The 25,617-nt window shown below is 42.5% G+C and overlaps 1 protein-coding gene and 1 non-coding gene across 5 annotated transcripts; one reads left to right on the top strand and one right to left on the bottom strand.

The window, feature by feature from the left end:
* Window positions 1-2,675: 2,675 nt before the first annotated feature.
* LOC123156735 (general transcription and DNA repair factor IIH subunit TFB1-1) lies at window positions 2,676-13,247 on the top strand. 4 transcript variants are annotated; one of them, XR_006478363.1, is made up of 20 exons: window positions 2,676-3,129; window positions 3,869-3,947; window positions 4,388-4,461; window positions 4,572-4,635; window positions 4,836-4,974; window positions 5,689-5,764; window positions 5,856-5,951; window positions 6,101-6,145; window positions 7,548-7,604; window positions 7,775-7,930; window positions 8,145-8,210; window positions 8,379-8,502; window positions 8,910-8,966; window positions 9,046-9,170; window positions 9,259-9,438; window positions 10,924-11,037; window positions 11,250-11,327; window positions 12,207-12,254; window positions 12,364-12,494; window positions 12,848-13,247. XR_006478363.1 is itself a non-coding variant. In XM_044574907.1 (20 exons), exons 1-20 carry the CDS (start codon window positions 3,055-3,057, stop codon window positions 12,920-12,922), a joined length of 1,797 nt encoding a protein of 598 aa, XP_044430842.1. In that variant the 5' UTR covers window positions 2,677-3,054; the 3' UTR covers window positions 12,923-13,247. The 4 variants fall into 4 exon arrangements, 2 of the variants coding, with proteins under 2 accessions (XP_044430842.1, XP_044430843.1); XM_044574907.1 differs by having other exon boundaries at window positions 2,677-3,129; window positions 12,426-12,494; XM_044574908.1 differs by lacking the exon at window positions 2,676-3,129 and adding an exon at window positions 3,228-3,727 and having other exon boundaries at window positions 12,426-12,494.
* An 843-nt stretch (window positions 13,248-14,090) lies between these two features.
* Window positions 14,091-14,163, bottom strand: TRNAR-UCU (transfer RNA arginine (anticodon UCU)). The gene has a single exon. It is a non-coding gene; the product is annotated as a tRNA-Arg (tRNA).
* Between the last annotated feature and the right edge of the window lie 11,454 nt (window positions 14,164-25,617).

Below are 25,617 nucleotides of genomic sequence, written 5' to 3'. Positions count from 1 at the left end.
TCGGGGTCGACGGAAGCACCTTAACCTAACCATGATGGTTTACGGTGGCTCGGGGTCGACGGAACCACCTTAATCTAACCATTAGGGTTTATGGTGGCTAGGGGTCGACGGAACCAACTTAACCTAACCATGATGGTTTACGGTGGCTCGGGGTCGACGAAACCACCTTAATCTAGCCATTAGGGTTTACGGTTGCTAGGGGTCGACGGAACCAACTTAACCTAACCAACATGGGCTTCCAATGCATGATATAACATAACCATATAATATTCCAGTGCTAACATAACCATCAAATAGTCTTCCAATGCTAACATAATCATCTAATATAAAAATATAAAACCTATTGCAAGAGAAATCATAATTTTTAGTCTACATCTCATGGCACAGAATATCTGATCCATCTTCCAATGCATGATATATCATCATTTCAAGTCTAGCCAACATAACACACAATACTTACTGGAGTTCAACATATTATAGGGTACACAGCAGATCCATCACAAATACATAGTGGAGTTTGAGTTTAAATGCATAGTTCATCCTTTTCTCACAAAGGGATGAAAAGCATATCTACTACATACATACACAGACATAGTTCACAATTAGTAGAGCCATACACTACACAACCATCATGCCCAAAAGGTCAGCATTACCCACTAGTCTCATATTCATTTTCTTCACTTCTCTAAGATGGCCTGGATCCCCTTGATCTTCTCCTTCAGCTTCTCCTCTGCCTTCATCAACTCAGCAATCTGAAGCTTCAACTCTAGATTCTCTTGGGTGAGCTTCTCCTCAGACTTTGTGAGCTCTGCATTCTTCAACTCCAAGTTCATCTTATCTTCACTAAGCAATTGCTTGTCTTTAATATGCTTCAACTTCAAGTTCTGGATGACTGTTGCTTGTGCTCTTGTCAGGTTCAGTAGCACTTCATAATTCTGCTTAAGCTTCTCAAACTCTGCATCTTTCTTTGCCATCTGTGCCTTCATATCAGCCACCAGTTCACTTCTGCATTGCTGCTGATATGTAAGGTTATCCTGCAGATATCTGAAATCCACCACCCTGTCCTCCTGGAAGCTCATAAGTTCATGCACATCTTGGACTAACTTGTCATAGTTGGCCTCCAGCTTGTTCTTCTCTTCTGTCAGATGGTGGATAGTGAAAGAACTTTCAAGATTATCATTCACCCTAGCACTCTTGCTATCTTCAACCATGGCCCACAGCTTCAACAATGCATTTTGCATTGTTGGGGGCCATTGGTGATCAACCCATTCAACAAACCCACAATTCTGCCCTTCCTGCAAAAAGGCAAAAAGATAAAAAAAATAAACATGTTACTTCAGAAGCACATGTAAATAACTAGTGCAAAGCAATAACACTGTACATTGGTAATAATAGCACCACTAAGCTACACTAGTAATTGAGATGTACCTACCCACTAAATAACAGCATGACAAATTACAACACCACTCAGCTACAACTTTGAACTAGATTTTGCTAATCAGCTACAAAACAAGAGAGAGCAATCTCAAACTGCAAATTTGGTGAACTGCCAAAGCATATGCAGTACATACTATCCATTCAACTGGATATTTCAAGTAATTAGATACATAACAGCAGGTCCATCCCAACATAAAAGTTACAGTTCATTCAATATTTAGTTCCAAACAGGACCAAAAATAACAGGAACATAATTAACAGTAGCACTGTCATTCAACTGAGTACTCCATTCTACTACATAAAAATGCCACAACAGCAACAGTAAACCTGTAGAAACCTCAAACTGATTATTTCACATGATAGCAAGAACAATGCCACTGCAAAATAACAATACTACTGTCATTAAACTACACAAACTACTGTTGTTGCAAAAATGAATATGCCCTTAATAATCAGGCCTTGTACTCATGTTCACTCATGTTCAATATGGCACTGTCAAACCAACAATAATATGACACTATCAACCTATATATAATATCCTACTATCAGCATAGAATTCATACCGGCTCTGCACATGCTAGGAACCTTCTCCCTGTGTCTGTTCCTTCAAATGCGACAAGCCTCTCAGATGCCTTGCCGTGCTTCTCACATGGCGACATCGTTTCCAGCTCAAGCCCCTGGTAATCTGGATCTTCAACGCTGAAAGGGACCTGCCGAAGCTCGTACAATCAAAATGCCCAAATCAAAACCCAGCGAAATCAACCAAATCAAAAAGCCCCAAATCTGAAACCCTAACCCTAGACCTAGCTCAAGGAAAATCACCTGGTTAAGCCCGTCCGTGGATGAGGTCGAGTGCATGTACGGCAGGCTGGACGTGTCCTCACTGCTTTCGTCTTCGAAAACCATGGCGGGCGGCGGCGCTCCGCTCCGGCAAAGCTGCCGGCGGTGACGAGGGCGACGAGAGAGGAGCAAGGAGGGAGGCAGGAGCGAGGAGGAACAGAGTGGAGCACGGGCCAGTCCGGTTCGAGCCGGACCGCACCTATCGAGCGAGCGGGCGCGTGCCGATTCGCCAGCGTGGCATCTGACGCGCAGGCCCGGGCGGTCAGTTCCAGCGTCAATACGTACAAACACAAAGTTTAGCCCGATTTGCAACGGTTCGGTCCAAACATGGTACTAACACGTAAATTTTTTCAAAACTGATACCAATTCGCCACCACGGTCCCAATTGTGGTACTATCGTGTAATTAACTCTACACGTTCGCTCGGCCTCCTTTTCCCCTCGCCGTCGCTCCCTCGCTCAGACCGACGCGCACCGCCGCCTCCCACCGGCATCTCCTTCCGCCGCCGCCGCCGCCGCCTAACTACCTCCCTGTGCCGGAAGCCCAGCTCCCCGCAGCGTCTATTGTTCCTCCCCTGCAACGACTCCAGCCTCCGACTGCACGCGCGAAGCCCTCCTCCGAACTTGACATCGACACCGGCGCCGGCGAGACGAGACGACCAGCCGGGTGTCACTTGCTCGAATTCGTTCAGATCGTAACTAGGTCCTGACAGCGAATCCCTGTCTAGCTAGCTGACTCGCTCTCTTCCTGCGCCGTTGAGAGCGAGGAGGTGGAGGCGATGGGGACCATGACGATCGGTGCCAAGTACAAGGCCACGCTCAAGGACCGCGGCACCGGCGGCGTCCTCCGCATGGTGGGTCCCATCCTCACTCGCCGTCTCCGCCCCCACCCCACCCTACCCCATTCGTACCTCCCATCCGAAACCCCCTTTCATTCAGGCAGGTTGAATTGGTTTTGGTTCTGTTTGGTTGGCTTGCGCCGGCGTTGCTTTTACTGCTCGGTCGTCGGGGCGTGGGTTGCTCGGCAGGGGGGCTATCGGTGTTGAAGCACCCAGCTGATTGATCCCGAGTAGGTCTCTGATTGGACGCAAAACGGAACAAATTGAAGGATGCTGCTGCTTAGATCGGAGGAGTGCATGTGCCTGTTCTTTCCTCATTGTTGTTTGTGTACCGCATCCAACCTTCGGGTTTAGTCGTGAAGCAGAGTAAGTACGATCAGCCGTAAGTTAGCATTGCGGTTAGAGCAAAAGTGTTCCTCGTTTGCCTTTAGTGGGAGCCAATTTGTGCCCCAAGAACACCCTGTTTGCTTAATGAAATTGAGGGCTCAACGCATGCTATAAAAGATCTGCTTGAGGCAGTTGTGTGGTTCATGATTGCATTGTTTGTGTATGATGTTCCTAGTATTTTCATATTTGGTGCTGATGCAGCAAGGCGCACTGCTTCTTTGACTCGGTGGGTATTACTTTTGAATAGTCATCTCTGTTTGTTTCAGCTGGTGTGAATCGTTCATTCCTTTCTTACCGCTGCTTGCAAGCGATCATAATGCACTTCTTTGATCTAAATCATATTATTTCTTTGTTCTTGTAATTACAGAGTGAAGATAAGTTAACATTTACCCCTAATGATCCACGCTCACTAATGAAGCTCAGTGTCGATTTTCGGACCATCAAAGGTACTTATCCTTTTGTCCATATGCAGCGCTGGTTTCTATAATCATAGCACTTAGTGTTGCACAAAATTGAAGTACTGTCATTGTTCTGATGTGTTAGTCTAGTTGTCCTGATGTGTTAGGAAACTATTTAATTGTTGATATAGATGGGCATTTACTAGATGTGGTTTGCGATTGCTGTGGGTTTGTTTGAAAAGATTTAACAGAATGGAGAATATGTACATCCAAGATTACATATTCAGAATACGAACATCCAAGATTATATATTCAGAATACGAACATCCAAAGATGACATATTCATAATATATACATCCAGGACGACATATTCTGCTCATCAGCTGTGCCAGAGTAGGCCATGCATGTTGGTTGATGAGAATTGATTTCATGGTCATTACCAATATGCTTGATGGTAACTTTGTAGCTTCTTCCTACATGTGCTTCAGGCCATAAGTTCAACAAGGTAGATGGTAGCAAACCATCACCGGCATTATTGAATCTTTCAAAAGATTCTGACAAGGTATGATCAATTAATTAAATATAAACATCCTGTTAAGTTTTGGTTGATAGGCATATGCTCTACATTTATTTCTGTGACTGAGAAGATTGTGATTTCCATGTTTTTTTCAGGGGGGAGGCTATATTTTTGAGTTTGAGAATGTTGGTAACCGTGATTTTTGCCGCGACTTTGTAGGTAATGTTCATTAAATGTTTCTAATACATATTATGAACATATACATCGTTTGAAAATGATTATTCTTGTTAGATTGAGTATATGCATTTTTAATGTTACTTTTGGTCCTTATTTCAGTATTTTGATTTTCAGTTTCACCTCTAGTCTATACAATTATTGCCAACAAAATATATAACTAACTGATGATGTTGTCCTTTCAGCTAGGGTTTTAGGCAAACATCAAGGTACTGTGCCTGCTAGACCAAATGTACCTCCTGAGATATCAGCTGTGTCAACTGGTCCAGAACAGCTCAGTTCTGCTGAAATGGAACGGCGGATGAAATTGCTACGAGAAGACAGGTAATATCTGTATTTCAAACATCCTGCATGTTTCTTCTGCTGACAGCAACATGGGGTATTGATAATAATTTAATACTAAACCAAAACAGTGTAAGCTGTCTTGCTCTCTTTAGTAATTATTGCTGAGACCTTATGTGCTTGTGCTTTTCAATTGATTACCTGATTCTAAGATTTTTTCTTGTGATGTATGCATCTGGCTTTCGTATGTTCACTTATTCAAAGATGATACTAGAGCTTCAATTTTAACTGGTCTTTACTGTCTGTTTCATCATCATACAAATCTGTGCAACATTACATAATGAAGCTGGTGGCAAAGCTGGTAGATTGAAAATGATATGCCTTTTATGTACAACTGTAGAACTTTGAAAGAGCCAAAATAAAGTGCAGATGCCAAAATGTTTTCACCTATCCATTTTTTGTATGGGAATGTCATTCAGATATATTTTTTACCGTACATGAACTTGCTTGGGTCAAAATGCTACTGTTGGTATAATGTCATTCGGTTATATTTTATTAATAGATCATTTTAGGAGCATGTTCATGCTGTTAGTTTAACAGATCCGCGTAGCTGTAGGGATGAACATTTAATCTTCGTATATTGTTTTAAGAGAATGATACAGACAGATTTGCAGACTATTGTAGCCAACCAGAGGAAAACACAGTTGTGTTCTATTGTTGGCTCGTTTGTCTCGTTGAACCCTTCTCTGTTTGCAGTGAACTGCAGAAGTTACATAAGAAGTTTGTGCTTGGCAATATTCTCCAAGAGTCTGAATTTTGGGCAACAAGAAAGGTAAAAACTACTGTGCACAGATACGACTTCTGTTTGTTTTGTAGTATATTTTTATTCAGTTTCAACCAATACTTATTAAGTCCTTTTGCAGAATTTACTTAACGATGAAACAAACAAAGCATCAAAACAAAAGCCAGGTTTCAAAAGTGCCATGCTAGCTGATGTTAGGCCATCGGCTGATGGACAGGTATGCTATGGGTCTATACTCATTGCGAGCCTATGTGGTATACTATGATAGTTTGTGTTGTACATGGCTGTATCCTATCAGTTACTGACTTTGCTGAATGTTGATTATCTTAATTTACTCATTTCTGACTTATGTGTGTCCTTTCACAGACAAACAAGGTTACTTTCAGTCTGACTACTGAGATTATCCATCAGGTACATTCTTCCTACCTTGGTAATGAATTATCATCTAAAGCAGGTCAGTCTGCTAGCATCATTTGTTACTTCTTCAACCATCATAAATGCAGCTATGGATCATCTAAATGCTGGTCTGCCTGGTAGTATCATTTGCAATATTTTTAACTGTCATGTGCAGTGTTATGTACCTAAAAAAGGTGTAATGCTATGCTTGATGGAATTTCTAAACAGTTCTGTTGTTTAATGGGTTCCATTGACCAACTATTTATTAGCACCTATAGCACCTACTGACACATGGCCCTAGACTCCACGCCATCCTCATTGGGTAGTATTTTACAAACTGTGCCTCTTTGTGATGATACTGTTCTATTTTTCTTTTCTTTTTTAGTACTTGACATACATATAGAATGGTATGATCCCTTGTCAAGCCCATTTTACGGCATGAAAATGTAAATATGCCATTTTTACTGCATAAAAAATGTGAATTGCACTGTGTTTAGCTATACCTGTTCAAAAACCTTGACCAGTGGGCTACTCAAACGCATTCTTGCATCTATTAGTCTGGATCATTGAATACGCTCAGGGTTGGCCTGTCCAGACTATCACGGCTTGCAAGCCTGTCCTGGCCATAGTTACTTGGATTGCAGGTCACTATGCGATCCACGATGTCAGGTCGAGCATCATGTATTCTTTTGATCTGTTTCTCCACCAGGAAGCTGCTGGTCATGACCCCATGCAATAACAATGGGAGAAGGGCAGAGGGGAAGAGAGGCATGAGCTAGTCCTAGTAGTTGATGTCTCCTCATTTTGTTGCGATCCCCACTGTTTTTTCTCATTGTTGCTGTCACAGCCGCCATCACTGTCCCCCCTTGTGTTCCGTGTTCTTGCCATCAGATGCAAGAAAACAAGGGTGATGACGGGGGACTAGGAGGGAGAGGTGGTGCTAGGAAGGGAATTAAGAGTGGGAAGGGGAAGCGAGATGATGGCCCTTGTGGGCTGTTTATGTTGATTTTGCTGGAGCTGTGGGCTGGGTTGTCCCACAGCCCACTCCCTTCTCATTCTCTTCTTTATTCCCTTCTCCGAATACATTTAGATTCTATCGATGTATTATTTGATTTGTAGGGTCATTGACCTGGATTCATTGGGCCACATTCCTAATGAGTGTCGTGAAGAACATTGCCCCTTTTGACTCCCATGGGCAGCCACCTATGAGGCCACACCATTGTGACTACATTTCTCGACCCGGTCGAACAGGCTTATTCTGGTCCTTGAGCTGGGCTACATCTGCTCAGTAATACTAGTTTACCTGTCATACATTATTAACCATGTAAATGCTGAACTATGAGATTGTTTATTGGACGTTGAATAAGTCTTGAAAATCAGTTGTTATGAATATGATATATTATTTGATGTTTTGCAGATTTTCGCAGAAAAGCCAGCTGTGCATCGGGCATTTTTAGATTATGTCCCGAAGAAGGTAAGATGGTGCATACTTGTATGTACTATTGTCATGTGCCTTACCATAGGTTTTCGGAAGCTTGAGCTTAAGTTGGAGTTAGTTTATACTATATCTTTGTTGGCACAAAGTGGATTTGGATTCTCATTTTACTCTGTTTTTCCTTCATCTCCCGTGACAATCCCAAAAAGTTGTCAGAAAAGGATTTTTGGACAAAGTACTGTAGAGCTGAGTATCTACTTAGGACAAAAAATACTTTAGCGGCAAAAGCTGAGGCCGCTGATGATGAGGAATTAGCCATGTTTTTGAAAAACGATGATATACTTGCCAAGGAGGCAAAGCTCAAGGTATAATTCTAGCTGTTTATTGTTGTCATCCTGCATATTCCCTCCGCCCGAAAATACTTGTCATCAAAATAGATAAAAAGAGATGTATCTAGAACTAAAATACGTCTATATACATCCCCCTTTATCCATTTTGATGACAAGTATTCCAGGACGGAGTATTTTGCAATACATTTTTCCTTCAATCTGTTTTGGTGACTCAATTCTTGTTTGACAGATAAAACGAGTTGATCCAACATTAGACATGGAGGCAGATGCAGGGGATGACTACATCCATCTTCCGGTGTGTTTGTGTTCTTGGCTACTATTTTGTTATATCTACAACTTCACAAAGACGAGTGGTTTATTCGTTTCTCATAATGAGCAATTCTGTCTGCTATTTTGATCATAACTTCATGCAGTGCTTAGTCCTATTTTGAATTTTCATATCATTATTCTTTCGAGCATCTAGGATCATGGGATTCTCCGTGATGGCAGCAGAGAGACAACTGATATTGATAGCGAGTTGGCTAGGAGAACACTTTCTCAGGATCTGAATCGGCATGCTGCTGTTGTTCTTGAAGGGAGATCAACAGGTGAAGTTTTGGACTCAACTCAAAAGTTTTCATGCTGTCTCTTTTAAATTTTTGTATACTGAAGTTGATTGGTCAAGCATGCTATTACTATCATGAGATGATACTGATATGCTAACAGCCTAACAGTTCTCCTGCGACTACACTTCTTCTACTGGCTTCCTGTTTTTCTGTCTAGACTTTCCTGAAAAAGAATGCACCAACAATAGCACAAATCAACCGTCTTATACTGCTGGTTGGTTGCACATTGTAATGCTGTAGTGTAGTACCTGCCCTGTGCTGGTGTACTTTCCCCTTCACATCAGAGAATGTCAATAAGCATTTGCTTATTGGCCATTAATAACCTGTATTAATGCACCATATAGTTTCTGTCTGTAAGGTGATTGTATTTGTTATTCATCTTTGTGCAGATATTGAATCAACTGATACGAAGACTGTGGCTGAAGCACTTGCACGGTCCAAGAAGGGTAAGTAATTATATCGCTGTGGTGCATCTTTTCTCACCCTAAGTAGTTCCTTACTAGGCTGATGAGTTATGAACTGCAGAACCACCTCCTAGCTCTGTTGCTGATGATGCTAGTCATGTGAGATTGGTAAAGGTGGCCCGCATGACTGAGATAGAGGATCTGCAAGCTCCACGAAGTCTCCCATATGCACCACTTTGTATAAAGGTAATTGTTGGTTCATATGGCTTGATATAATATATCAGCTGCAGTAATATATCACAGGGTTATGGATTGTCATGCCTTGTCTTTATAGGATCCTCGAGAATATTTTGATTCTCAGCAAGCCAATGCTCTGAGACCTTTAGGTAGCAACGATGGAAGAAAGGCCCGCAGCTGCAGCCTGAGCACCGATGATGCATTCCGTCATTTAATGGATCAAATATCTTCCGTGAAAATGAACTGTCCGGTTGTTCAGTCAGATGTTGCTCTAAAGGTAAGCAGTTTTACTTGAGACCTGATACCAATGTTCTATAGTCAACTTTCAGGGATTAGGTCCTGTTTCCTTGAAAGATGCATGTCTGTAGATATATCTGACTTACTCCCTCCATTCCAATGAATAAGACCAATCAAATGTGGGTTATATGTGACAAAAATTATACCGTTGAATCCGTATCCGAAAGAAGTTCTCAATGGTATAATTTGTAAGTCACAAAAATTATATTTGTTTCTTTTTAGCTGTAAGTCACAAAAAATATATATTGTTGGTCTAATTTATGGTCAAAGTTGGATTTTGGAATGTGTTTGCGCCTTATTCAATCTTGTTTGCTCTGTAATCGAGGTGGTGGTTCTTTGTGTCTGTACATATTTTACTTGAAGAGAATTTGCTCTTCCAAAACTAGTGAAGAATATTTGCAAAGAACTATCCAATCAGTTCCCAACCATTTCTGTGGACACACCACTTTCCAAGGATCCACCACTTGTTTCTCCTGGAAGCTAATCTGGAAAAGCTGGGCACCGCCACGGGTCAAATTTTTCCACTGGCTTGCCAACCTGGACAGGTGCTGGACTGCTGACCGCCTTGCTCGTCGTGGCCTCCAGCACCAGCCCCGGTGCCCGCTATGCGATCAGGCACCAGAGACGATGAGACACCTGCTCCTGGAGTGCACCTTTGCCAAGCAAACCTGGCATGAGATCCTAGCTTGGCTAAGGATGACTGTCGCAGGGCCAAACCAGGAGGATACTCTCATGGACTGGTGGCTCCACGCCAAGCAGAGCACGCCTCCACCGATGCGCAAGGGCCTCGCCTCCATTGCCCTCCTGACGCCGTGGATGATTTGGAAGCATCGCAATGCATGCATTTTCGACGGTGCCCAACCCCTTGTCCCAGTCCTGGTCTCTAAGACCAAGGACGAGGCCGAGCAATGGGCACGGGCTGGTGCTCGTGGCTTGCGGGTCATCTTACCCACCACCTGGGATGTACACTAGTTTCTACTGATCCAGCATGAACTTTGCCTCTTAGGAGGATTGTAAATAACTTTCTACCTTTCCAATGCAATGAAACGCAAATCCCTTGCGTTTTCCCGAAAAATTTCTGTGGACACAACGATAGGCCCAACATTCTAAACGGTACAAACACTTCTACTAAGGGATGTGTTAGGTACTTAGGTATGGCTATGAGAAAAGTTGATGTTTGTGTTACTGTTTTTATATGACCAACTTACACCTTACCTGGTCCACGACTTTGCATTGCCAACAAAGAAACAGTATCCATTTTGCAAATGAACCTAGTTTACCTTTGTTTGTTTCATTCCAATTCTTAATGTTGGATTGTCATTTCATGATTCATCAACATCCCAATACTCCAAGTTTTCTTTACAAACACAAGTTTTGCATGCTGTATTGCTGTGGCTTCTCTATTCTTAAGCTATTAAATTGCATGAGCAGGAAAAACCTAACTACCTACATGGTGTGGGCCTAGGTTCTTAATGAATTGAATGAAGGAATTTCACGTTCACGGAGGCTTAATCTTAAGAATCCCCAAGACAGTCTCCTTGGTCGTCTTCCTCACCGAACACGAGATGAACTTATGGATGTGAGATACTGCACCTATTTACCTTTTACGCAGAAGCTGTATTGTACTTCCAATTTGTTCTAGAATGTTATTTTCCGGAATTATCAATGTACCTTCATTTATTTATTTATGTATATTTATCCGACCATTCTAAAATCTTCTTATCACCGCACTCGAGATCTTATTGTACATCTTATATTGACAGAGTTTCTTGTGACTGTCTATTTTGTTAGCATTGGACGGCTATCCAGGAGTTGCTGTGCCATTTTTGGTCATCATACCCAATAACAACCACAGTCCTTTGTAATAAGGTGTATTGTCACTCCTGTCTTATCTGTACTATTTTGTAACCCACAAGTGGTATTTTGGTGGAAGCTGGTAAAAGTTGCTCAGTGGCTGGGTGACTTTTGATATGGAAATGGTCACTGAAATATAATTTCCTGCTTCAAGATGAGAACAATACCAGTGCATATTATAAATGTGAATAATAACTAATAACAGTGCAAGTAGAAATGATCAGTTAATAATTTTAGTGGTGAGTTTGACGTGTTGGAACATGGTTGTCTGTTTCCTTGCTATCAGTAATTATGGAATTCAGTGTCATACTGTCATGAACTCATGACTGAAAATGACCACCACCTGGTTCTTCTTATTATACTTTTGGCTATCAAAAAGCTGCATTTAATGACCCAATTTGTTTCTAGCTTTTCTCATACTGCATTAGTTCTGTTAATAAAACCAATCACTGTAGAATAGCAGATGTTAATGTTGTGTTATACAGTCTAGTATTGGTATTTGTGTACACAGTGTAATAGTAAGTCAAGGATGCTCACATTGATGGTTATGTTCTTACTGTGGTTTTGACACTAATTTATGATCTACTCCCTCCGTTCCCTAATACTCCCTCTGTACCGAAATTTATGATCTAGACATATATTTCGGTACAGAGGGAGTATAAGACTTTTTAGCTATCTCAAAATATTGACTACATACATACTAAAATGAGTGAACATACATACTAAAATGTGTCTAGATACATACGAATCAAGAAAAAGCTAAAAGGTCTTATATTAGGGAACGGATGGAGTAGATACCTGGTAGGACTGCTGTATGGTAAGCTATCTTAAGCAATTAAAACATCCAGATCGTTATTGCTTAGATGTTTATGTACTTGTCCGGTTGTTCCACAGGTTCAACGGCTTAAGGATGCAATGACACAGATATATCAGAAGTTACAGGTTAATCTTCCTCAGCACAGTTGATATTTGGAATCTAATTAATAACTGAAATTGCCTTTGATTATATTTGTATGTATCATTATGGAATTGTTTTTCTTGTTGCTAAAAGATTGGTGGTGAGGTTTCTTCTGCATAAAATGATGCATCGTGTGTGCAACTTCGGACGTGCAGGATATAAAGGAAGCAGCACAGCCTGATGTACGGCATGAAATATCTCAACTCGTAAAGCCCATGACTCAGGTTCCTACTGTTCCTTACTGTTGTGTTTCATTACCTAAACTTTTGAGAATCCCCATGAATTATCTGAGCTTTGAGAATACCTTTGTCATGATTTAGCTAGACATATTTCCATATTTGTAAAGCAGAAGGATATGGGTCACAGCAAATATTTGTATTGAGTGCTTTTATTTTCATTTGCTGGTTTTGGTGCTCATTGGATGCTTCCTTGCTGTTGATGCCATAAAACACATGAATACTACTACAGTATCTTATTACATCCAATTTGCTGGATGTAATAAGATCTTATATTATGGGACAGAGGGAGTAGTTTTCTTTCAATAATTTTCAGCAAGCTGATTATATATAATTTCCAGGCGCTGGATGCTGCATTCAACCATGAGCAGCAGCAGAAATCTTCAAAGGCCGGGAGCAAGCCCAATGGGTTTTGAGCAGAGAATACCCACCACCCATAAGGATTTAACCTGATTACTGCTAGAGCGTGAGGGCTGCCACACCTGTGAGCTCTTGGCGGCAATGATGTGCTATTGAACTGGAGGCTTTGATTTTGCTGTGTATTTTTATTTAACGTTTTTTATTTGAAACAAGGCAAAAGCTTTGCCATTTTCATTAATTAAGAAGAGGGTTTTGATACACACGCCGCCAAGCGGCAAACGCGACGTATTACTCTCGTGGCATCTCGCGGCATTACATTACTCAAGTGCTTGGCACCCGCAATGGCCCAAAGCGACATTTTCTCTTTGATGTTTCGCAAGACGACCTCCACCGGTGCCGCCTTTTTATTTAACGTGGAACATAATAACATGCTTAGTTGCAAATTTTGCCTTGGACATCTCGTGTCGTATTCCTCATTTCCTCCTCGCTGTTTCAAGATAGAATATCATTCTGGTTGTGTTGTGTTTATGGATAGCCTATTTGTTTATGCTCTACCCTTGCGGTGGCGACGTGCAAATGGTTATAAATAAACCCTAACGAAAAGATAGCTATACGATGCTAAATCAGCAATTTGCTCTTGTGAAGGAATACTTGCTTTAATAGTCAAGTTACTGAAAGTTTGCATGGTAACACGGTGCAGCAGGTGTGATGTTCATTGTAGAAACCTTGGCATTAGTGACGCTGGTGGGACGTGGTGGTGCCTCCCAAGTCTCGACACGTCGTTGGTAGACCATCGCTAGCTTCTGAGGCTGGGCTAATCGATGGGACTGATGAGAGGGAGGACCGGTTGCCATTTTTGCGTGGGACAAACACGGATACGGTAACTAGCTACGCCGTCCTTGTGGCTGAAACTGTATCGATGGAAGTGGCATTTGCTGCCACTGGGGTTTGCCAACACCAGCTTTTTCTCAAGGGAAAAAGATGGCGGTGGTGGTGGGAGTGGGGCCGGTCATTTCAGCAGAGCAAAACAGCGCGGTACAACAACTGAGGCAAAAGTCCGTTTCAAAAAAAAACAACCGAGGCAAAAAGTTTACGTCGGATTTCATTTCTAAGAGGAAGAGAGAAGACACCAGAGATATAACGCACAAGAAAATGATTTCAGAAAAATACAGATATACAAAAGAAAAATAGAAGCGAAGACATTATTGAAACAAAAATTTGAAACACGCCCAGTGGGACTCGAACCCACAATCGCCTGATTAGAAGTCAGACGCCTTATCCATTAGGCCATGGGCGCCTTTTGAAATAAAGCACTCTGTGGATGATCACTTCCTTTCCTAGTCTTTCTTTTTTCCACGGGAGACTTGCATGATGTCTTCGAACTGCATCATGCATCTCCAACGCCGAGCCATAAACCACTTGCAACGGCCGCGCGGTTTGAATATGTTGCCATCCAGGTGCGTCTGTATCGGTTCGTAGGTCGGTCCGGACGTGTTTTTTATTCCGCAAATCAGAGACAATTTGGGGGGCTTCACGAGTGTCCAGACCGTTGCCACGCCCGCATCTGACTAACCTGGCCCACCAAAAAATCCCACCCGACTCTCCCGCGCTTTCCGTCTGATGCACACAGCACACGCCGCTTCTCGCGCCGCATTCATACAGGCCCAGAGCATGCAGTGGCCGACATTGATACCGTGCGACGTGACCAGACGGGAGGGCGGCGCGGACAACACGACCTCTCGGGAGCCGCTTCAACCGAACGCAGCTTCCCGAGGGACCAACTCCGGCAGCTGTGCCGCATTGAAGCGGCTGGCCGGCCCTTCACATGGGCTGAACGTGGCTATTTAAGCCGTGCGCCGGCGATGCATATACACAGTTCATCCTCTCCGATCGCCTTCTCCTCTCCAAGCCCCTCCTGCTCCCCGAGCCCCTTCTCCAACTCTGGCGACGATGTCAATGTCTTTGTTCTACACGCCGGCAGGCGGAGGCGGTGATAGTTCGTTGTCAGGCGGATCATCGCGCCACCACCCTCGCTCTCCGAGCCCTCGGCATCCAAGATGGCCGGCTCCTTCGGAAAGGACGAGATCGCCATCTCAGGAGGACTAGGAGTCGCAACAGCAGCTGCACCAACAATTCTGCCTCCTCGCAGACGCTGCTAGCGGACGAATATTCGTCCTTGAGACAGAGATCATGAACGTACATTTCGTCAGATGGGCGCGATGCCACCATCGTCAGCGCGTTCTATCAAGGAGGAGTAGCCATCCCCGCCGCGCTACCGTGTCAACCGGGAGCTGGCACCACTACTCCGGTGGGTCGAGGAGGAGCACGTGGCGGCCCTACACACCCCGTAGGAGAAGGTGGAGCGGCTCCGCTGCGAGCGACATGCAGCGGCCGGACACGGACGACGACGGCGGTGCGGCGAGGGAGGGCGGTTCATAAAGGGTTTAGTTTTTTTCTTCAAATGTTTAATTAAACGGTCAAAATATCGACCTTTTTTGTAAATTATGTCTCAACTTGAATGGAATCAGTCGTGTTTGTTTAAATTTCACCCGGTTTGTTTAATTCATGTTTGAAATGGTTACATATAGCATTGGATGGCCGGCTCCCGCATTCGTGTCCGCGGACTAGTCCCTCTTTTCTCGGACGAATGCGGTGTCCGGTTTGCGGGTCAGCGTTGGAGATGCCCTTACAGAGGAAGAAGAACGTTGCAAGTCAACATAATTTCAAGTCGCATATCTTCGCCATTTCAATGATACCACACAAATTGGTTGCTCCCTTTAGGAGGAATTGAGAGGGTTTGGCGTAATGCGTTGGATGTATTATTGAGCCTCGAGGGCGAGTATATATTGAGTACATAAATTGGAGGGCAAGACGCCTCCTAGAGATAAGATGGAAACAATTCCTATCTAATCCCGGACAATCTCTAAATACCAAATATACTTCTAGCGTCCTCTCACAGTCGCAGCGGTAGCGTTGCAAACAAGAGAAGCATCGCGAACGGTCAAACCAGAGAGAATAGCGGCCGACGGGCTGGCGATGTGATAGCCCATTATGTCATTGTCAAGGTAGCCGAGAGCATGTGATGGTGTAGGCGTGGTCGAGGTAGCCGTGCAAAGAACACTGTGGTCTATGTGGAGTTGGGGTGGTCGGTGTCGAGGAAGTCGTCGTAGAGCCGCAGGCTCAAGGAGGTGCCGAGTTAGTCATGGCGCAGTGGTGTCGAGGTAGTGGTGCACCGGAAAGAAGACGTTATTGACGAGGTGTCACACCGGGTTTGACAAGCCCGGAGACACAAAGTGAACGAAGGCACACGTTGGTGTTGCCAGCATCGGGCATGCGTAGACGGACGTAGTCGATGTGGACGATGGGCCGCTCTAGGCTTGCCAGGCCTGGAAACACACCTGAGAAGAGGCCAGGTGGTTGCAGCGGGGTTAGAGTAGAGATGCAAGGGGGCCGATGGCAGCGTCGGGCGACGCAAACCGATCTTAGACCGGAAAACCAAAAAGAAACGCCAATCAATGCGACCGGTGAGAGAGAAAAACTCGGATCAAAGGATCAGAAAAAAGACTATAGGTCAACCGATCAACTGGATCGGCAGGTGAATCCTAGGTAAGGACGGCGCTTCCCCCGATGGCGATCATGGAGATCCACCGCCCCGGGGGCGGCGCGGCGCGGAAGCGGCGACTGCTTGGGTTTTGGATTGGGGTTAGTCTGATACCATGTAGGAGGTATAGAGAAGATTTGACATAATGTATTGGATGTATTATTGAGCCTCGAGGGCGAGTATATATTGAGTACATGACTTGAAAGGCAAGATATCTCCTAGAGATAAAATAGAAACAATTTTTATCTAATTCCGGACAATCTCTAAATACCAAATATATTCATAGCACTCCCTTTGATTATACTAAATCAACGACAAATAATATGAATTAGATGACATAGTATTTTTTTTGACCAGTGAACCAATCCAATCCATTCGCCGCAGAAAAGAGAGAGGAGACCAAGACGTCCGTCCACAGTCTCTAGGTGCAGCCTATGGAAGATGTTCACTTGGGATTGATTCAACCGATTTGTTTGATAGTCTATGACATATGAGAGTTCATTTTGTCTTATTTTCTTCTAATCCCATCTGGTATTTTCTCCTTCTTGCCTTTTATTTTGCTTTTGAGACTATTTGGATAATTGTAAGTTTTGCAACAATATATTGAGGTTGTTTGCATCAGAGTTCACGAGTGTTACCCTCAGTACAAAACATAATTACGTCTCACCACTAAAAGAGTCAAGAGATCAAAGGTAAATTCTAAATTTCATTAGATTCTTTTTGAACACACATTTATTTAAATATGAGCAACAATTCCACATAGTTTGTACTTTGGTGAGTGAAGTTATACCCTCCTCACTTTACAATCCTACCAACAGGTGGTTCTCTTCGAGCTGCTTGTGTATTTCCTTATTTCCACTCTCTAATCTTAGATCATTGATCATCAATACATCATGAATTTGTACAGACTTTAATGCCATTGTCAAATATGAACATCGGCTACTCTAGATCATGAGAACTTACTCGAGAACTGCAAAGAAAGGATGTTTTGAATGCTGCTTGGTCCTTGATGACGAAAGAATCTTTGAGCATAACTAGATGTCTCCAGCATGTGAGTTAGAAGAATGTAAAGGGATCATGTAATAGGGTACTACCTCCGTCCTAGTTTATTGACCCCCTTAGTATTTAGTGTCAAATTTTGATCATGGATTTAATTAACAAGATGTTAATACATGTCATAAAAAATAATATCATTGGAAACAATGTTTAAATACGAATCCAATGATATAATTTTTTATGACATGCATTAAAATTTTGTCAGTTAAATCTATGATCAAATTTTGGCACAAAATACGAAGAAGACGAATAAAACAGGATGGAGGTAGTAGCTGCTACTCCTGCAGGAGTCGTTGGGTTTCCATAAAGAGGAAGGGTGAAATAGATAGTAGCAAAGTTTTCCTCGGTTAAGAACCAAGGTTTATCGAACCAGTAGGAGCTTCCCCCTCCGATAGAGCACCGGAACAGGGCTCCTGATGGAATAGTTTCGGAATAGAGGCTTGTTGCGCGATAAAATTCTTTCGGGTTCGCTTATGAAGGTTACGAAATATTGGGGTATTTCTATGCCTGGAATTAGGTCAAACAAAAGGTCAGGTGGTCCCCTCAACCACTTCTTGTGCCCATGTGGCTGCCTTGTGGGCCCCCTCGACCTCTTCCAAAGCTTTTAGAGTCTCTTATTGTGACGCCCCCGAAATTAATCGTGCACTAAACATCCACGCGGCAAGCACGAATAAGATCAGTGACTCACGGTATAATATCACAAAACAACTCTACGACCCAAAATTAAACAAAGAAACAATATATTACAAGCCAGGGGCGTAAGACCCGATATTACAACAAGAGTTGGGTCTGAGTACAGACAATTACAAAGGTGACTTAAGAAGGCGAAAACAAACAACGACTCTAGATCGAAGAGGCGCATGCCTCCTGTCTGGTACCTCAGAACTACTCCTGGTCCATGATCTCCACATAGAAATGAAGGAAATATGCCCTAGAGGCAATAATAAAGTTATTATTTATTTCCTTATTTCATGATAAATGTTTATTATTCATGCTAGAATTGTATTAACCGGAAACATGATACATGTGTGAATACATAGACAAACATATAGTCACTAGTATGCCTCTACTTGACTAGCTCATTAATCAAAGATGGTTATGTTTCCTAACCATAGACATGTGTTGTCATTTGATTAATGGGATCATATCATTAGGAGAATGATGTGATTGACATGACCCATTCTGTTAGCCTAGCACTTGATCGTTTAGTATGTTGTTATTGCTTTCTTCATGACTTATACATGTTCTTGTAACTATGAGATTATGCAACTCCCGTTTACCGGAGGAACACTTTGGGTGCTACCAAACGTCACAACGTAACTGAGTGATTATAAAGGAGTACTACAGGTATCTCCAAAGGTACATGTTGGGTTGGCGTATTTCGAGATTAGGTTTTGTCACTCCGATTGTCGGAGAGGTATCTCTGGGCCCTCTCGGTAATGCACATCACTATAAGCCTTGCAAGCAATGTGACTAATGAGTTAGTTGGGGATGATGCATTATGTAACGAGAAAAGAGACTTGCCGGTAACGAGATTGAACTAGGTATTGGATACCGACGATCGAATCTCGGGCAAGTAACATACCGATGACAAAGGGAACAACGTATGTTGTTATGCGGTTTGACCGATAAAGATCTTCGTAGAATATGTAGGAGCCAATATGAGCATCCAGGTTCCGCTATTGGTTATTGACCAAGAATAGTTCTAGGTCATGTCTACATAGTTCTCGAACCCGTAGGGTCCGCATGCTTAAGGTTTCGATGACAGTTATATTATGAGTTTATGAGTTTTGATGTACCGAAGGAGTTCGGAGTCTCAGATGAGATCGGGGACATGACTAGGAGTCTCGAAATGGTCGAGACGTAAAGATCGATATATTGGACGACTATATTCGGAGTTCGGAAAGGTTCCGAGTGATTCGGGTATTTTCGGGGGTACCGGGGAGTTACGGGAATACGAGGAAGAAGCAATGGGCCTCATGGGCCAAGTGGTGAAAGAGAGGAGAGAGGGCGCGCGGCCCCCCTAGCACAAACCGAATTGGACTTGGGGGCCGGCCCCCTTTCCTCTTTTTCCTCCCTCTCCTTCCTTCTCCTTCTCCTTCCCTTCCTTCCCCCCTCCTAGTTGGACTAGGAAAGGAGGGAGTCCTACTCCCGGTGGGAGTAGGACTCCTCCCTGGCGCGCCCTCCCTTGGCCGGCCGCCCCCTCCCCCTTGCTCCTTTATATACGGGGGCAGGGGGACACCCCATGACACACAAGTTGATCTACGGATTTTTCCTTAGCCGTGTGCGGTGCCCCCCTCCACCATATTCCACCTCAGTCATATCATCGCGGAGTTTAGGCGAAGCCCTGCGCCGGTAGAACATCATCATCGTCACCACGCCGTCGTGCTGACGGAACTCATCCCCGACGCTTTGCTGGATTGGAGCCCGGGGAATGTCATCGAGCTGAACGTGTGCTGAACACGGAGGTGCCGTACGTTCGGTGCTTGGATCGGTCGGATTGTGAAGACGTACGACTACATCAACCACGTTGTCATAACGCTTCCGCCACGGTCTATGAGGGTACGTGGACAACACTCTCCCCTCTCGTTGCTATGCATCACCATGATCTTGCGTGTGCGTAGGATTTTTTTTTTGAAATTACTACGTTCCCCAACAGTGGCATCCGAGCCTAGGTTTTATGCGTTGATATTATATGCACGAGTAGAACACAAGTGAGTTGTGGGCGATACAAGTCATACTGCTTACCAGCATGTCATACTTTGGTTCGGCGGTATTGTGAGATGAAGTGGCCCGGACCGACATTACGCGTACGCTTACGCGAGACTGGTTTCACCGTTACGAGCACTTGTGCTTAAAGGTGGCTGGCGGGTGTCTGTCTCTCTCACTTTAGCTGAATCGAGTGTGGCTATGCCCGGTTCTTGCGAAGGTTAAAACAGCACTAACTTGACGAACTATCGTTGTGGTTTTGATGCGTAGGTAAGAACGGTTCTTGCTAAGCCCGTAGCAGCCACGTAAAATTTGCAACAACAAAGTAGAGGACGTCTAACTTATTTTTGCAGGGCATGTTGTGATGTGATATGGTCAAGATGTGATGCTATATTTTATTGTATGAGATGATCATGTTTTGTAACCGAAGTTATCGGCAACTGGCGGGAGCCATATGGTTGTCGCTTTATTGTATGAAATGCAAATGCCCTATAATTGCTTTACTTTATCACTAAGCGGTAGCGATAGTCGTAGAAGCAATAGATGGCGTAACGACAACGATGCTACGATGGAGATCAATGTGTCGCGCCGGTGACGATGGTGATCACGACGGTGCTTCGAAGATGGAGATCACAAGCACAAGATGATGATGGCCATATCATATCACTTATATTGATTGCATGTGATGTTTATCCTTTATGCATCTTATCTTGCTTTGATTGACGGTAGCATTTTAAGATGATCTCTCACTAATTATCAAGAAGTGTTCTCCCTGAGTATGCACCATTGCGAAAGTTCTTCGTGCTGAGACACCACGTGATGATCGGGTGTGATAGGCTCTACGTTCAAAGACAACGGGTGCAAAACAGTTGCACACGCGGAATACTCGGGTTAAACTTGACGAGCCTAGCATATACAGATATGGCCTCGGAACACGGAGACCGAAAGGTCGAGCGTGAATCATATAGTAGATATGATCAACATAATGATGTTAACCATTGAAATTACTCCATCTCACGTGACGATCGGACATGGTGTAGTTGATATGGATCACGTAATCACTTAGAGGATTAGAGGGATGTCTATCTAAGTGGGAGTTCTTAAGTAATATGATTAATTGAACTTAAATTTATCATGAACTTAGTCCTGATAGTATTTTGCAAATTATGTTGTAGATCAATAGCTTGCGTTGTTGCTTTCATATGTTTATTTTGATATGTTCCTAGAGAAAATTGTGTTGAAAGATGTTAGTAGCAATGATGCGGATTGGATCCGTGATCTGAGGTTTATCCTCATTGCTGCACAGAAGAATTATGTCCTTAATGCACCGCTAGGTGACAGACCTATTGCAGGAGCAGACGCAGACGTTATGAACGTTTGGCTAGCTCAATATGATGACTACTTGATAGTTTAGTGCACCATGCTTAACGACTTAGAATCGGGACTTCAAAGATGTTTTGAACGTCATGGACCATATGAGATGTTCCAGGAATTGAAGTTAATATTTCAAGCAAATACCCGAGTTGAGAGATATGAAGTCTCCAACAAGTTCTATAGCTAAAAGATGGAGGAGAATCGCTCAACTAGTAAGCATGTGCTCAGATTGTCTGGGTACTTCAATCACTTGAATCAAGTGGGAGTTAATCTTCCAGATAAGATAGTGATTGACAGAATTCTCTAGTCATCATCACAAAGTTACTAGAACTTCGTGATGAACTATAGTATGCAAGGGATGACAAAAACAATTCCTGAGCTCTTCGTGATGTTGAAATCGACGAAGGTAGAAATCAAGAAAGAGCATCAAGTGTTGATGATTGACAAGACCACTAGTTTCAAGAAAAGGGCAAAGGGAAAGAAAGGGAAACTTCAAGTAGAATGGCAAACAAGTTGTCACTCCCGTGAAGAAGCCCAAAGCTGGACCTAAGCCTGAAACTGAGTGCTTCTACTGCAAAGGAAATGGTCACTGGAAGTGGAACTACTCCAAATATTTGGTGGATAAGAAGGATGGCAAAGTGAACAAGGGTATATTTGATATACAGGTTATTGATGTGTGCCTTACTAGTGTTTATAGTAGCCCGTGAGTATTTGATACTTGTTCGGTTACTAAGATTAGTAACTCGAAATAGGAGTTACAGAATAAACAGAGACTAGTTGAAGGGGAAGTGACGATGAGTGTTGGAAGTAGTTCCAAGATTGATATGATCATCATCGCACACTCCCTATACTTTCGGGATTAGTGTTAAACCTAAATAAATGTTATTTGGCATTTGCATTGAGCATGAACATGATTTGATCGTGCTTATTGCGATACGGTTATTCATTTAAAGTTAGAGAATAATTGTTATTCTGTTTACATGAATAAGACCTTCGATGGTTATACACCCAATGAAAATAGTTTGTTGGATCTCGATCATAGTGATACACATATTCATAATATTGATGCCAAAAGATGCGAAGTTAATAATGATAGTGCAACTTATTTGTGGCACTGCCGTTTGGGTCATATCGGTGTAAAGCGCATGAAGAAACTCCATAAAGATGGATTTTCGGAATCACTTGGTTATGAATCATTTGATGCTTGCGAACCGTGCCTTTTGGGCAAGATGACTAAAACTCCGTTCTCCAGAACAATGGAACAAGCTACTGACTTATTGGAAATAATACATACCGATGTATGCGATCCAATGAGTGTTGATGCTCGTGGCAAGTATCGTTATTTTCTGACCTTCACAAGATGATTTGAGCAGATATGGGTATATCTACTTGATGAAACATAAGTCTGAAATAGTTGAAAGGTTCAAAGAATTTTAGAGTGAAGTGGAAAAATCATCGTAACAATAAAATAAAGTTTCTGCGATCTGATCGCGGAGATGAATATTTGAGTGTGGTCTTCAATTAAAACAATGTGGAATAGTTTCACAGCTCACGCCACTTGGAACACCACAACGTTATGGTGTGTCCGAACGTCGTAACAACACTTTATTGGATATGGTGCGATCTATGATGTCTCTTACTGATTTACCATTATCGTTTTGGGGTTATGCATTAGAGACAGCTGCATTCACATTAAAAGGAACCATCTAAATCCGTTGAGACGACATCGTATGAACTATGGTTTAGAAGTAAACCTAAGCTGTCGTTTCTTAAAGTTTGGAGTTGCGATGCTTATATGAAAAAGGTTTTCAACCTGATAAGCTCGAACCCAAATCGGAGAAGTGCGTCTTCATAGAATACCCAAAGGAAACTGTTGGGTACTCCTTCTATCACAAATCCAAAGGCAAAACATTCATTGCTAAGAATGGATCCTTTCTAGAGAAGGAGTTTCTCTCGAAAGAAGTGAGTGGGAGGAAAGTAGAACTTGATGAGGTAACTGTACCTGCTCCCTCATTTGAAAGTAGTTCATCACAGAAATCTGTTCCTGTGACTACTACACCAATTAGTGAGGAAGTTAATGATGATGATCATGAAACTTCAGATTAAGTTACTACAGAACCTCGTAGGTCTTCCAGAGTAAGATCCACACCAGAGTGGTATGGTAATCCTGTTCTGGAAGTTATGTTACTAGACCATGACGAACCTATGAACTATGAAGAAGCGATGGTGAGCCCAGATTCCGCAAAATGGCTTGAGGCCATGAGATCTGAGATAAGATCCATGTATGAAAACAAAGTATGGACTTTGATTGACTTGCCCAATGATCGGCGAGACATTGAGATTAAATGGATCTTCAAGAGGAAGACGGACGCTGATAGTGTTACTATCTACAAAGCTAGAATTATCGCAAAAGGTTTTCGACAAGTTCAAGGTGTTGACTACGATGAGAGTTTTTCACTCGTATCTATGCTTAAGTCTGTATGAATCATGTTAGCAATTGCCGCATTTTATGAAATCTGGCAAATGGATAAACAAAACTGCATTCCTTAATGGTTTTCTTAAAGAAGAGTTGTATATGATGCAACCAGAAGGTTTTGTCAATCCTAAAGGTGCTAACAAATTGTGCAAGCTCCAGCGATCCATCTATGGACTGGTGCAAGCATCTCAGAGTTGGAATATATGCTTTGATGAGTTGATCAAAGCATATGGTTTTATACAGACTTTTGAAGAAGCCTGTATTTACAAGAAAGTGAGTGGGAGCTCTGTAGCATTTCTAATATTATATGTGGATGACATATTGTTAATTGGAAATGATATGGAAATTCTGGATAGCATGAAAGGATACTTGAATAAAAGTTTTTCAAAGCAAGACCTCAGTGAAGCTGCTTACACATTGAGCATCAAGATCTATATAGATAGATCAAGACGCTTGATAAGATTTTTCAATGAGTACATACCTTGATAAATTTTTGAAATAGTTCAAAATGGAACAGTCAAAGAAGGAGTTCTTGCCTGTGTTACAAGGTGTGAAGTTGAGTAAGACTCAAGACCCGACCATTGCAGAAAATAGAAAGAGAATGAAAAGTCATTCCCTATGCCTCAGTCATAAGTTCTATAAAGTATGCTATGCTGTGAACCAGACCTATTGTATACCTTGCTCTGTGTTTGGCAAAGGAATACAATTTTGATCTAATAAGTAGATCACTGGACATGGGTCAAGAATATCCTTAGTGAGGACTAAGGAGATGTTTCTCGATTATGGAGGTAATAAAAGAGCCCGTCATAAAAGTTACAACGATGCAAGCTTTTACACCAATCCAGATGACTCCAAGTCTCAATCTGGATACATATTGAAAGTGGGAGCAATTAGCTAGAGTAGCTCCATGCAGAGCATTGTGGACATAGAATATTTGCGAAATACATACGGCTCTGAATATGACAGACCCGTTGACTAAGCTTCTCTCACGAGCAAAACATGATCATACCTTAGTACTCTTTTGGGTGTTAATCACATAGCGATGTGAACTAGATTATTGACTCTAGTAAACCCTTTGGGTGTTGATCACATGATGATGTGAACTATGGGTATTAATCACATGCAGATGTGAATATTGGTGTTAAATCACATAGCGATGTGAACTAGATTATTGACTCTAGTGCAAGTGGGAGACTGAAGGAAATATGCCCTAGAGGCAATAATAAAGTTATTATTTATTTCCTTATTTCATGATAAATGTTTATTATTCATGCTAGAATTGTATTAACCGGAAACATGATACATGTGTGAATACATAGACAAACATATAGTCACTAGTATGCCTCTACTTGACTAGCTCATTAATCAAAGATGGTTATGTTTCCTAACCATAGACATGTGTTGTCATTTGATTAATGGGATCATATCATTAGGAGAATGATGTGATTGACATGACCCATTCTGTTAGCCTAGCACTTGATCGTTTAGTATGTTGTTATTGCTTTCTTCATGACTTATACATGTTCTTGTAACTA

This window comes from Triticum aestivum, chromosome 7B (assembly GCF_018294505.1).
Source record: "Triticum aestivum cultivar Chinese Spring chromosome 7B, IWGSC CS RefSeq v2.1, whole genome shotgun sequence".
NCBI lineage: Eukaryota > Viridiplantae > Streptophyta > Magnoliopsida > Poales > Poaceae > Triticum > Triticum aestivum.
Note: the sequence above shows the minus strand (reverse complement) of the source record. Positions and strands in the feature narration are given on the sequence as shown.